General features: G+C 38.6%; 1 protein-coding gene across 4 annotated transcripts in view; it reads left to right on the top strand.

The window, feature by feature from the left end:
* The window catches only part of LOC125242214 (plectin), a 103,826-nt gene that overhangs the window by 72,621 nt on the left and 17,670 nt on the right, over positions 1–13,535 (top strand). For 3 of the 4 annotated variants that reach the window (XM_048150941.1, XM_048150944.1, XM_048150943.1), the window contains 4 exons: positions 2,448–2,658; positions 3,430–3,582; positions 12,787–12,975; positions 13,318–13,457. In XM_048150941.1, coding sequence (XP_048006898.1) covers positions 2,448–2,658; positions 3,430–3,582; positions 12,787–12,975; positions 13,318–13,457 — 693 coding nt within the window. The remainder of the gene's footprint in view (positions 1–2,447; positions 2,659–3,429; positions 3,583–12,786; positions 12,976–13,317; positions 13,458–13,535) is intronic. The other variant, XM_048150940.1, reaches the window with a different exon arrangement.

Here is a 13,535-nt window from a genome sequence, read left to right as displayed (position 1 = left end):
GGACACAGTAACAACAATAAAATTGCAGAATCTATTTTAGCTAATTATTCCGACTAACGTAACGTTCTAAACACCTATATTTTTAACCTTTGACTGCTGTTCGTTAATCCTATAATGGTGTTAAAGTTAATACCTATTACTCAATAAGAATCATTTAGACTATAGGCCGATTCCAAACACCGTTTTGAATTCAATCGAATCAAATTATGCGATATCATTGATAAAATATTTATTACTATTTTTAGCTTTTTCTTTCCATTTTAGCTTACAAATTTTGTAGGATTAGTAGACGATATTACTACTTAATTATTATTAATAAATAATAATTAGAAAGTTGTAGTAAAATTAACAATAAATAATAGTTTTTTTTTGCCTTTAATCTACAATAACATTAGACTAACACTTATGTGCTCATTTAACTATAATATAAACCCTTCGATCGCCATGCACCCTGACTACATTTTCATGCACACACCGTCCTAATAACCATAAATAATATTTTGACAATATACGCCACAACATTCAAGCGTTCCTGACGCCATAGGCGTAACGCCACACGGTTCTTGGCGTTCGAATGGTGAACTACTATACGTAGCACCAAAGTTTTAGTTCAAAATCCCTCTAGAGGGTTAGGACTTAGGATCAATATTCTAACAAAGCATTTGATCGTAGTGGGACCACTCCGTTTAAGCCAGCACTCTGCAGCGAATACTAGTAAGGCCTTTGTCTCCGCCAAAGCCTTATTTATTTTATGCTTATGCTTTAGGATCGAATTTTTCATAGTACGAGATAAGTCATTTAAAATGTGCTTCTTTCCACAGCGCCCATTTTTATAAATTTTTCATCAAAGAAAACACACAATGCATTTTTGCGTTTTCCGTGTATTATATTCGATGTGCAGTGATTTAATGGGGAGACAGGAGTGTGCACTTTTTAAATTACTTATCTTGAGGATTAATAAAGCGTGTTGGAGACAACATTTAGTAGATATTAATATGATCATCATATTTACCGTAGGTATTTACTATAGGACTGTTTTCAAAATATATATCCATCATCCAACCGAAACGGTTAGCTTATTTAAAGTATTTAATTAACGCTTTTGGTATTAGTAATAAAATGCTCACTTTATTTGGCACGTAGATAAAATACAACGTAACTTAGTTATAGACAATGTAGACTCCATCCGCTAAACTTTTTACGGTAGGTAGTTTAAAGATCCGATCCCTGATTTCCTACATATTATACCAAATACCTGTTTAAGGTTCCGTTTTCATCTAGCTTTACTTTTACAATTACTACTCAGCACTCGCGAATATTTGATTTTTTGAATAATATAAATACGTCTACGCGTTAGTTACGAGTATGTACATTATATGAGAAATATATTTTCAAAAGAACTTATAATATAATTCATACAAAACAAGCCTTTTGGAAAGATACTCCTCATTTAAAATGTAACCCTTTGAACGCCTTACGTCGTGTATGCGATAACGTCACTACCATACGCCACCATGGTAAAGCAAAAATATCACGTTATCACATTGATTTCTCTCGAAACAAATTATACCTACATTTAAAAACAACTGACGTGTAGACATCTCAAAGGGAAGATATTAAGTAGTATTTATTTAGGAAATATCTATTTAGTACATAAGTATAGCTTTCAACACAGTAGGTAGATTGAGGCACTGGTCCCACCGCCAGCTAGTAAGCTATGAGCTATCGGCTATAAAAACGAACAAAAGGTAATCACTCCCGCGTAAATAAAAGAGACACGGCGATATTTATACTTATAGTTACTCGCCCAGCGCTGAGCAATTAATATAGCGGTGTCTCTTTTATTTGCACGGGAGTGCTTATCTTTTGTTCGCTTTTATAGCCGATAGCTTATAGCTTACTAGTTCGCGGAGGGACCAGTGCCTGAGGAACACATTTACATTATCTACACTCCATGGTGTAGCGTCAGCTTTACACGTCATGCGAAAATATACTGTGATACCATCCTGTATTTAGTAATTTATATAGTAACTCCTAGTGGTGTCATTTTAAAGTCAGCAGTTTGTAAATACGTAACAAAATAGACTCCAAAACCATTCCCTTTTCATAAGTAGTTACTTAATTCAACACTTCAGTTCTAATAAGCACTTTATATTCTTTTAAATCACTCTTGACAATCGTTAGAATATCTACTGATAAGAAGCGATGCACAAACTTATTAAAACCCTTGTACGCCAAAGACGTCAAATGACGCACATGGCGTGCATACCTACAATATTCATGGCGTTCAAAGGGTGGACTCATTGTTGATTGTTATTATAATGTGCAAAAAATCTGATTGACTGGAGTGACTTAAACAACATCGAAAAAGGATATATTTGGAAAAAATCCGCCAATTTAAGATAAAATCCACCAACTCGTTTCCTAATCCATTTTGTTTCATTCAGCGTGCAATCCAGCATCAGTCGTCTGCACTCCGAGCGAGACAAGGCCGTCGCAGAACTAGATAAAGCCAGGGAAGAGCTGGAGCGCACTCAGGCGACCCTGGGCAAGGCGCAGCTGCAGCAGGACAAGCTGCAGGCCTCGCTGGACAATGCGCACTCCGAGATCGACAAGCTGCAAGAGAAGCTGGATAAGGCCAATGCTGAACTCAGAAAGGTATCAACAATTATCTCTTAAACTGTCTTATCACATCCAGCATGCAATCTTGTTTTGTTTTCTCCATTTTGAGAGAGGAAAACATCGCATAACTTGACAAAGCCAGGGAAGAGAGCTGGAGCGAAAATCAAGCGACTGTGGTCCTGGATATGGAAACTGGATAATACCAATGAGCTCAGAAAGGTATCAAACGTTGTCTCCTGACTCTTCCTATTTTATTTAGCATCAGCTGTCTACTCAAGACAATCGCAGAGCTGGATAAAGCCAGGGAAGAGCTGGAGCGCCCTCAGGCGACCCTGGGCAAAGCGCAGCTGCAGCAGGATAAGCTGCAGGCCTCGCTGGACAACGCGCACTCCGAGATCGACAAGCTGCAGGAGAAGCTGGATAAGGCCAATGCTGAACTCAGAAAGGTATCTTTAAACTTAAGAACGCAAAATCAGTCATTATCAAAGAAAGCACAATCAACAAAGCATAACTTAAGACCGACTGTTGACATTGATTAAGGTAAATAATTCAGAATAGGTATTTCAACGCCAAAAACTTCAGTCATACGCTAAGATCTTCGGTGCCTACAAGCAAACGCCACGCGCATATTGACGACGTACGCCATGAACTCTTGCACGTTTTTGGCGTCGTAGGGTCTTATGGTTCATTTCATAAGAATTACAAATCGGTACTAAACCTAGAACTGCATAATCACACAGGAACTACCGTAATAGAAAAATATTTTCACCATATCAACCAAAATCTAAATATATTCTTCTATTTCAGCTCCAAGTGGACAGAGAGAAGCAATCGTACGACTTCGAGTCCCTACAATCCCAGCTGGACAAGGCACTTGGCCAGGCCGCTCGCCTGCAGAAGGAACGAGACACCGCACAACTGGACTGCGAGCGCTTCAGAGACAAGAACGACAAGGCACAAGTAAGTTCCGTCTCTATCTTCCACCTACAGGTAGAAAGAGAAGCAAACAAGTGGTAGCACAAGGAACGAGACATCGCACAACTAGACTGCGACCACTTCAGAGACAAGAATGACAAGGCACAAGTAAGTTTTTTTTATACTACGTCAGTGGCAAACAAGCATACGGTCCGCCTGATGGAAAGCGGTCACCGTAACCTATGGACGCCTGCAACTCAAGGAGTGTCACATGCGCGTTGCCGACCCATTAGAAACTTGTACCTACATTCCTTTTTTCTGTGTTAAGTACCTACACAGCAAAAAGGAGTGTACAAGCTCTAAGGAGGGTTCGGGTTGCTGATGACTCGAAGAACAATAGACGGAACAAATTAGTTCCGTAAGTCCTTCCGTCACCAGCACACCTCACCCTTGTTGAGCTCTCTGTCTTGTCTGTTTTGTCTCTGTCTTTCACCTACAAGTAGACAGGGAGAAACAATCCCTACAGTCCCAGCTCGATGAGGCCAGAGTCTCAATCTGTATTCCAGATTCAATAATAGAAAGAGAAAAGCCAGCTATTCGATAAGAAACTTTTTCAGACGGCAAAATCGTAGCAATTTTTGCTGATACAATTTTTCGCTGAATCCTGTTTACACGGTTAGAAATTTCCCGTTCAGTTTGTTCAACTACAATGCGTCTATTTGTATTTACAAACTTTTCCCATCTACGCTACGTGTTTTAACATTTTCGGAACTCCATATTACAGCAGAACCTAGTTAGGTAACATTTTAAACCAGAGCCCCACTTTAAATTAAATTCACACGAATTGGTGACACAGACATAACCACGTCGCTAAAAGCACTAAGAGCATAAAGGGGTGTCTTCCTTTATAGCGGAATAAAAGCCAGAATGGACGCCAATGTGTCACACGCACGGGAGTTATGACTGAGTAGAAGACTCTTTGAAGTAGTTTGAAGCTACTTAAATACTGTGGCCTTTTACTACTTTAAAACTCTGACTCTTTCTAAAAGTATTAAAAATTTTACTCCCATGGTTCAATTTTACAGGTCAAATCGTCGACAACGTTTGAAGTGTGTACTGTACGTATTAGATTTCGTCTAACAATCAAATTCAAACGTACACAGACATCAGACCGATATCTGAAAGAATTCATTCAAGCATCGGCGCACATGCTACAAGCAGTCACGAGAAAGCAAGGACGGATCCAGTTTCGTACTCAGGGGGGGTCATCCCAAGCCCCAGGGGGAGTCACGTGGCCATTTTTTATGGCCAACCAGAGGTCCAGAGTGGGGGTCACTCACTGCATGAGTGACAACTGGCCTATAAATCAGTTCAGAGCAGTGGCGTAGACAAGTGGTGGCCAATAGTTCACGCTCTCTAGCGTAAAATCGCCGTCAATAGAAATTGTCAACAATGTAAACAAACCATTCTATAAAATATCAATATTCTATCACAATTTTATTACTTTAAAGGTTGAGGATCATAATGTGATATGAATTGATTAAATAACACATGGATTTAGCCAGTATCTGATGAGTTAGAATGAAAATTAAAGACATTTTGACTACAAGATTTGTTTACATTGTTCACAAGTTCTATTGACGGCGACTTTAGGTATCTCTTACTTATTTCTCTCTTCCGGATAACTACAATAAATTTTATTTTTCCACATTAACGACGTCCTTGCTTCTGCCAAACTCGAGACCTATTTCGGCGTATTTAGGACAACATAAACACAATCTTCACAACTAAAAGGGCATATGTGACGTCTGTTGTAAGGTATGATGGTCGTTTTAGTATTGAGATAGACTGGCGACTTGCTGTCTGAAGCCGACGGTGGCTAGACTAAGACTAGACTTTGAGTTATTGGTATGAGTTAGGTCTTTAGGTTTCCTTAGCCAAAATGAAAAAAGTAAAGCGTATATTTCGATGTTCGTCTATCCATTATATGGCATATCAAAAACTATTACTCGATGAATTAAGTAGGTTCGGCTTACAAAAATGTGATTAGGTACTCTATTATATAGAATAGTTCACATTTTCAGTCATGTCATATTTTCGTTTTCTTTCAAACCCTTAATTGCCAAGGGTGGCACTGTAACTTGAATAGATTCATATGCTTTGCCTACCCCTTTATGGGATACAGGCGTGATTGTATGTATGTATGTAAGCGGAATAGTTCAATAAGACAGAGCAAGAGTTTTAAAATTATCTTATACCTTTAAACGAGCAAATCTTTGTATATTTATTTATTTATTTATATATATATACCGATTCATGCGTTTTTCTTTCGCGTTAGTAAACTCAAAATATGGTCGTTAATTTTGAATAGTTGCATCGGCTGAGCGTAGCTCAGTCGTAAAAAGTCGGTCTAATGTTACGAAAAAGTAGCGAACATCGCAGGTGTTAGGGTTTCGAATCCCGGCCAGAAATTAAGTTTTGATATTGACTGAAGAGCATTTTTATCTAAAGACGTGATATAATACGAATAGAAACCGAGCACTAGCATCTGTACCCAGATATTTATTTAATTATTAAGCAATAATACCTTCAACAAAGACGTACGTCTTATGTAGAAGAGTTTGAAAATTTTAACTACATACCTATTAATCAATACAATCTTCAACAAAGACGCGTACCTATTGCATATGTAGAAGAAGAAAAATTTGGTAACTACATAGGTCTACATAGGCCTTACGTCGTTTCGTGAGTTGTAACGTGTTTCAAGTTGCCAATGTACATTTTAATTCGCACTAAACGTTTATTGGGGAATCGATAGCGTGTATCGTGGAACGGTGGTGGCCAACAGTAAGGAGTGATAACTACAAACTACAGATTTCGTAAATGTTCATTTATAAGACCAGAAATTAAAGTTATTTGATTAAATTCGTTTAATAGTTAACATTAAGTCTAAAAAACCGTATAAAAGTATTAACTACTTTTTTTGAGGTACTTTAAAAAAACATATCCAGAAAAAAAACTGTTTTTTTTTCACGGTTTTTTTTCATGTTTTTTGCAAGTCAAAAAAACCGTTTTTTTACAACCCTATACATAAAAAGGTACAAATACGATGATGTAAAATTCAGCGCGCGGTCTAGACCGAAGTTAGACGGATCTGGGTCATTGATCTACGTGAATATTGAACGGGCTGGAAGAGCTCCGGCTATTTTTGATTCCTAGCCAGATAGTTACGATTCCGGTTTGAAAACCTTCCTTCAGTTTGCTGGATTATTGATGTGAATGAAACGGCTAGTTTTAAATAGCTTTCACAGGACATAGCGAGATTGAGGCAGTGGTTCCACCAAAAGCGAATAAGGCATGTGCTATCAGCGATAGTTAAACGAATAAAAGATAGTCGTTCCCGAGACGCGATGATAGCGCGAGCGAGTTACGCCGTGGCTTGCGTGGGCGACGGTCGCGCGATGGTCGCGCGACGGCGATGCGACGCATACGAAATCAAACCTTTTCGATATGGAAGTAGACGATGCGATGAGACGCGACAGAGACGGTCGCGCGACCGTCGCCCACGCAAGACACGGCGTTATTGTTCGTCGCCGAGCGATGATCTATAAATCACTCGCTGTCTTTTTAGGGTTCCGTAGTCAACTAGGAACCCTTATAGTTTCGCCATGTCTGTCTGTCCGTCCGTCCGTCCGTCCGTCCGCGGATAATCTCAATATCCGTTAGCACTAGAAATCTGAAATTTAGTACCAATATGTATATTAATCACGCCGACCAAGTGCAAAAATAAAAAGTGGAAAAAAATGTTTTTATTAGGGTTCACGTAAAGTGGGGAGTGACTTTTTTTTTTCATTTCAACCCTAACGTGTGGTATATTGTTGGATAGGTATTTAAAAATGAATAGGGGTTTACTAAAACCATTTTTTGATAATGCTCATATTTTCGGAAATAATCGCTCCTAAAGTAAAAAAAAATGTGTGTCCCCCCTCTAACTTTTGAACCATAATTTAAAAAATATGAAAAAAATCACAAAAGTAAATCTTTATATACACTTTCTAGGAAAATTATTTTCAACTTGATAGGCTGAACAGTTTTTGAAAAAAATACGGGAAACTACGGAACCCTACACTGAGCGTGGCCCGACACGCTCTTGGACCGGTTTTCTATTTACACGGGAGCGACTGTATTTTGTTCGTTTCTATCGCCGATAGCTCATCGCTTACTCGCTTTTGGTGGGACCAGTGCCTGACGAGGGTTGTGTGACTCAATCTCTTATAGTTGAGTGAAATTGTATGACCAGGGACCGCAACTTTGGTGCCGGTGACGTCATTATGACGTTTAGTCCGATATAGGATGTTCTTTTAATAACATTGCAATACCTCAATTCTTAATAATGAGATATTGAGAACTGCTTGGTATTTGCATAAAAAAATAATGTTAACATTAAAAAACGATGCAAATATTATTTTTATTGGCTTTTTTTACAGTAATGTAATTGTAACAAAAAATATTATTCTTCGTGTACTTAAATAAAACAACATATTAACAAAAGGTTGTTTTATTTTTCCTTCTTCTCGTTCTATATGCTTTTTTGTTTTCAAATGTTTATCTATATTACTTGCTTTTCCTCTTAAATATTGGTCACAGCAGGAGCAGTATATTTTTTCATTTTGTAAAATCAGAAAAGGAAATTTCTGCAAATACGGTTCCATAGCGAAACAATAATATTTCGGTTATATTTTACCAATGAAAAATAGTTAAACAGAAATTGGTTGTCATTTCCCACAATCTCGGTTTTAACATGACAAAGACAGTTATGTTTTTATACGTGGCCAGTACGTGGAAAAACTCTTAACTCAAGTTTGAATATCAGTAAACTAAAGAGGCTTATAAGTTGTTATTTGATTAAGTGTATATAATCTAGATAGCAACACTCTGTATTTAGCTTGACGTCATACGTCTGTCATCGGCACCAAAGTTGCGGTCCCTGTGTATGACTCAACCTCGTATCGTAAATCAATCTGCTTCCTAAAGCGATCATCATATAAGTTTTCCTAAGCGAACATAAGTGAAATTACTTTATTGAAATTGTAATACATACCCACATCTTATTTATTATTTATCAAATGCAACACGTATAGAAACTAAATCTAAGCATTACACTTAATAGCTGGCCTAATTCTAAAATAAGCCCTTGGGGCATTGTACCAATTACTTACTTACCGTAACTTATAATATGTACCTACTAATTGTCTGTGCAGTTGAGCGGAGTGATGCATTTGCACCACGCATAAACTTCTTACAAGTTTCTGTGGCGCATCTTAGTTCTTAAGGTTTTTGTATTTTCTCAATGATATAAATAAATTAAAAAAAAAAAGTATATTACCACATTTAAAGGGTCATACAATATCATTGTATGATATGCGAGCAGATAAATTTCAATGTTCAAGTCAATTTATATTATGTATCGTTGCCAATTACCTGTTTTTCGTATTTGTATCGTTATGTTTCAGCTGCAAAAAATGTCCGAGGGGCCCATTTCTCAAAGCTGAAAGTTACAAGTTACAAGTGCTTGTCAATGTCTAATATGACAAGTTGGAAAGAGACTTCCGCTTGTAACTTGTAACTTTCAGTTTAGAGAAATGGGTCACTGGTCCCCTATTTGTGTAAAAGTAGGTATGTACGTAAATGTGCAAAGCGATTGCCTGTAATACGCGAAAACACAAAAGACGAGTTCCAAAATAATCGAATTATATTTAAAAATTAATAATTACGATTAAACTCACATAACATTAAAAACGAACAATTTTAGAAAATACAGGTACGATATAAAGCTTCTTACTTGGTCACTCAGCGTTCATCATCCGTCGATGAAGACTCCGTGTCCCCGTCAGTGGATGATGAAGACGTCATTCCGTGTCCTCATCATCGTATGATGAAGACGATGATCGCGCGCGGTGTGCGCGACACTCGCCGTAACCGCGCCTGGCGTGATATTCTTCTAAATCCCTTAGATACTTCTCCCTCAACTGTAAAAGACACACCAAATATAGGCTGTCATAGTCGTATAATCTTGAGTTGTGGTGGTCATTAGGGGCCTGACCCTTTTACCCGCTTTGAATTTTTCGACGAGCCGTGCTCATAACATATCAATGTCGCTGCCGTCAGTACGAAGTCGTACGAATATTTGTCTTATTTATCAGACTTCGGCGAAATTAACTGGCTGCTGGACCGTTTAAAGCCTGCACCCGCTACTCTTTCTGATTAGCCTGTTGGTTGACTGGTAGAGAATGTCTTTAGGCATTAAGTTCACCATTTGTACTCGATTTTTTATATTGCGCAATTAAGTTTAAATAACTAAATAAACTGGATATTGATAGTCCTATATATTGGACTACGGCGCGGTTAAAGGATGAATGGTTTCCCGCCATGCTTCTTTATATTGTAGCATGAGCATGCCTCACGCGCAGATTTAAGGGTCACCCATATGCATATACATAATTACTTCATGTCCATCGCATTTCGGGGCGCACGCGATCTTGTACCGCCCACTCTTCCCTATGTTATATGTGTATTACCTTTGCCACACTATGCTCCTCGCGCTGCCGCGATGTTGCCCTCTCCGGCCACACACTGCCCTACTCGCGCGATTATCACACTAGGTTGTTGCCGGCCCTTTGACCGAACTGACCGACTGAAACCGACAAATTAGGGAGCGGTGGGCATGACGAGGAGCATGACGAGCGGCATGACGAGTAGCGCGGCCACACTATGCCTCTGCCTACTTCCCTCGCTACTTCACACGCCGCTCGTCGAGTGTGTGGCAGAGGTATATAGGTAGGTACGAATTTATCAAGCGGGGCATGCAGTATAGCTTTTAATCCAAAACATGCCCGTCGAGCTGACGAGATCGGCTCGTAAAATTTATGAGAACCCTCCATCCCTTCAACTATCTCCACTTAAAAAATCACGTCAATTCGTCGCTCCGTTTTTCCGTGAAAGACGGACAAACGAACAGACACACACATTTTCCCATTTAAAGTAAAGTAAATTTATTAATTAAATAAAAACACAAAGTTTTACACGCAGGCATTATCCGGTGGACTGCAAACTAGGCTAGGCCTGTATCTTGCAGCCCACAATTTATAATATTAGTATCGATATCCCGGATATGTCCCAGATTATCGAGATTGCACTGTTAGTTCGGTTAGTAAAATACAGCAAGATACATACTTCTGCAGCTCTCTCTTTCCACACAGTTTTGTCTTCCAGATTTTTCCACATGCGCCCTCCGATCCTGGCGATTTCAGTGACTTTGATGCCAGGGTTATCTGCTTTGATCTGTTCTCTTACACTTTTCAGAAACAATAAATACGCTGTCATGGGCCGTTTCGGTCTTTGTGACATTTCCACACTTTAATTTGCTAAAAATAATAATAATTTAGCACTAAAATATAAAAATTGACTCGAAAATATTGAGTATTTTTTGCACGTACATTTATACAAAGCTATATTAAAGAACTATAAACATACAAGTGACAGCTTTCTTTAAATGTTTTTAATTTTTATTGGTATGTGACCAGCAATTATAAAAAGTCGGTATACTTCTTAGCCATGGACAATTTGAGTTTTGCATAATACCACATACCAAAAATGACAAAGAGAATACCTATAATCTTTATGGAATAAAGCGTCAAGCAGGTACGTCAAAGTCATGAAACTGACGAAACTGACACACCTAAAATAGGCTTTTGACATGCTTTTGAAATAGACCTTATGTCGCTTACGCTTCCTACTTCTGTGTGTTATAATGAGTCGGAAAATAATGTTCAATAATGTTATTATTTCTTAAGTCATCTTATATTATTAAAATGGTTTCACTACACTCATGTACTTTATGTGTTACTAAAGCCACGTGTACATTTTTTTATGACACAGTAAAAATGTGCGAGTTAAATCGTATTTTCTTTAAAACGGCCAATGAAGACTGATAAAACATTGATAAAATTGACACTGATGAACCTTGAAAGCTGAAAGTACTTCACGTTTAGGTACCTACATATGTCCAGCAGGCAGGCAAGCATGGTCGCGCGATAAATGACAAAATATGGCCGTCCCTATCGCACTATTTGTACTTATAGGTGCGACCGTACTTGCCTGCCAGAAGTGTTTGTATTGTACTAAAGTAGTAAGAGCCTATGTCTAACTATTAAAAGTTCTAACTCTAAAGTTCGAGGTCCTTAAAGTTGCAGCTTCAAGTTCTAATTTAGAGTTAAAGTGTAAGAGCGTTTTCCCAACTAAATACTTAGACATAAAACATAAATTGCCGAAATTTTGAAACGTAATAAATACAAAAGTTTTGGCAAAGAATACCTTTTTGTACCCTTTGGCGTAGAAACTCTAGGTCCATGGGGTCCCAGCGCGAACAAGTTGTTCACAGAAATCGCGAAGCGTCTGGTGTAAATATGTTCATGTAAATAAAGAGATTAAAAACAAACATTTCCTAGTTTCATATAACACTTTATTGTTAGTTCTCGCGTTTTGTACACGTTTTTTAAAGACACACACGGGTCGAACCCGATAAAAACGTCGAAACGTTGGATAAAAGGTAAAAATGTTATTTTATCGCGTTCGACCTGTGTACGTGTGTCGTGTCTTTAAAAAAATCCTAGTTTCCTTGGGTACTTATTAATACCTACACAATCCGTAATGGAAGGTTATGATATTTTTTTCATATTTTTATACATTTAATGTACTATTAGAAAGTATTAACTTTCTATAGGTACACATATTAAACTTAATTTTGTTCCGGATAAGATTTCGCAACACTTAAAATCGATTATAAATTAATTATATCTACATAAAAAAACTTATTTAGCATCTAGCTACTAACTTATTTTTTGTTCATGGCACCGATGGTCAGTAAATACAGGCATTACATTGATTTCGTCCAATACCGTGGCAGGCTGCCAAGCGCTATGCCGCGGCTTCAGTTTTCCTTGATTAAATTTCCTACGGCTCTTTTATATTAGATTTTTAGGTAATTGCCACGAAACGCCAGCCTTCGTACTTTTTGTACGCTTTTATTGAACCCATACGGTATCTCTGTATGTACCTACCTACTGTAACTAGACACGTACGAGATCTGGTTCTGTAGCGTATCGCCTCTCGTTCCTACTACTCAGTTTCTCTTTCAATACTACAGCACCAATTCCCGCATAATTCTAAACATACCTTCATCTCTTTCAGGCCCTAGTAGCCCGTATCCAGAAAGAGCGGGACGCCGCACTAGCAGAAGCGGCGAGCTGCCGAGAACGCGCCGAGGCCGCCGCGGCCGCAGCCAATCGGGCCGCGAGGGACAGAGATAGCGCTGCTACTGAGCTGGATGTACTTAGAGAGAGATGGGAGAAGGCGCATCAGCAGCATCAGAAGCTTACGGTAAGGGATATTGAAGCTTGGTGGAAAGTTCACTGTCCCGTGCTTCCAGTGGTGTCTAAATCCTGAAAGATCTTGGTTGATAAATTGTGACGCTGTAGGCAGCTTACAGCGACAACTGGTGGCCTATAAGGGTATACATATAGGTCGAAAGACAAGAGAGTAAAGTTCTGCCAAAGTACTGTACATGTTAATAGAAACGTAAAAAAAAGATGCTGCATTCACAGTAGGTACAAAAAACGTTAGGTTTCAGATCCATGTAAGTCTCTCATGACTCATGATATTTAAAAAGATTATCATATAATAAACATTTTGGAATTATAATATTGATTTGCTCGGTTTCAGATGGAGCGCGACGGTGCCCTCACAGAGACCGAGATCCTCAAGGAGAAGCTCGACAAGGCGCTGTACTCCACGCAGAAGACCATCGAGGAGAAAGAGACCGCCCACAAGGAGTACGAGAAAATGCTAGAAAAGTATGATAGGTACTATCTGTTCAATGTCGTCTTGTGTTGGTGGCGATGTCTGTCCTGTGACCGTGCTAACAACCCCAACCCCAAATA

This window comes from Leguminivora glycinivorella, chromosome 2 (genome assembly GCF_023078275.1).
Source record: "Leguminivora glycinivorella isolate SPB_JAAS2020 chromosome 2, LegGlyc_1.1, whole genome shotgun sequence".
Classification (NCBI taxonomy): domain Eukaryota; kingdom Metazoa; phylum Arthropoda; class Insecta; order Lepidoptera; family Tortricidae; genus Leguminivora; species Leguminivora glycinivorella.
This window is presented reverse-complemented; position numbering and strand designations above follow the sequence as displayed.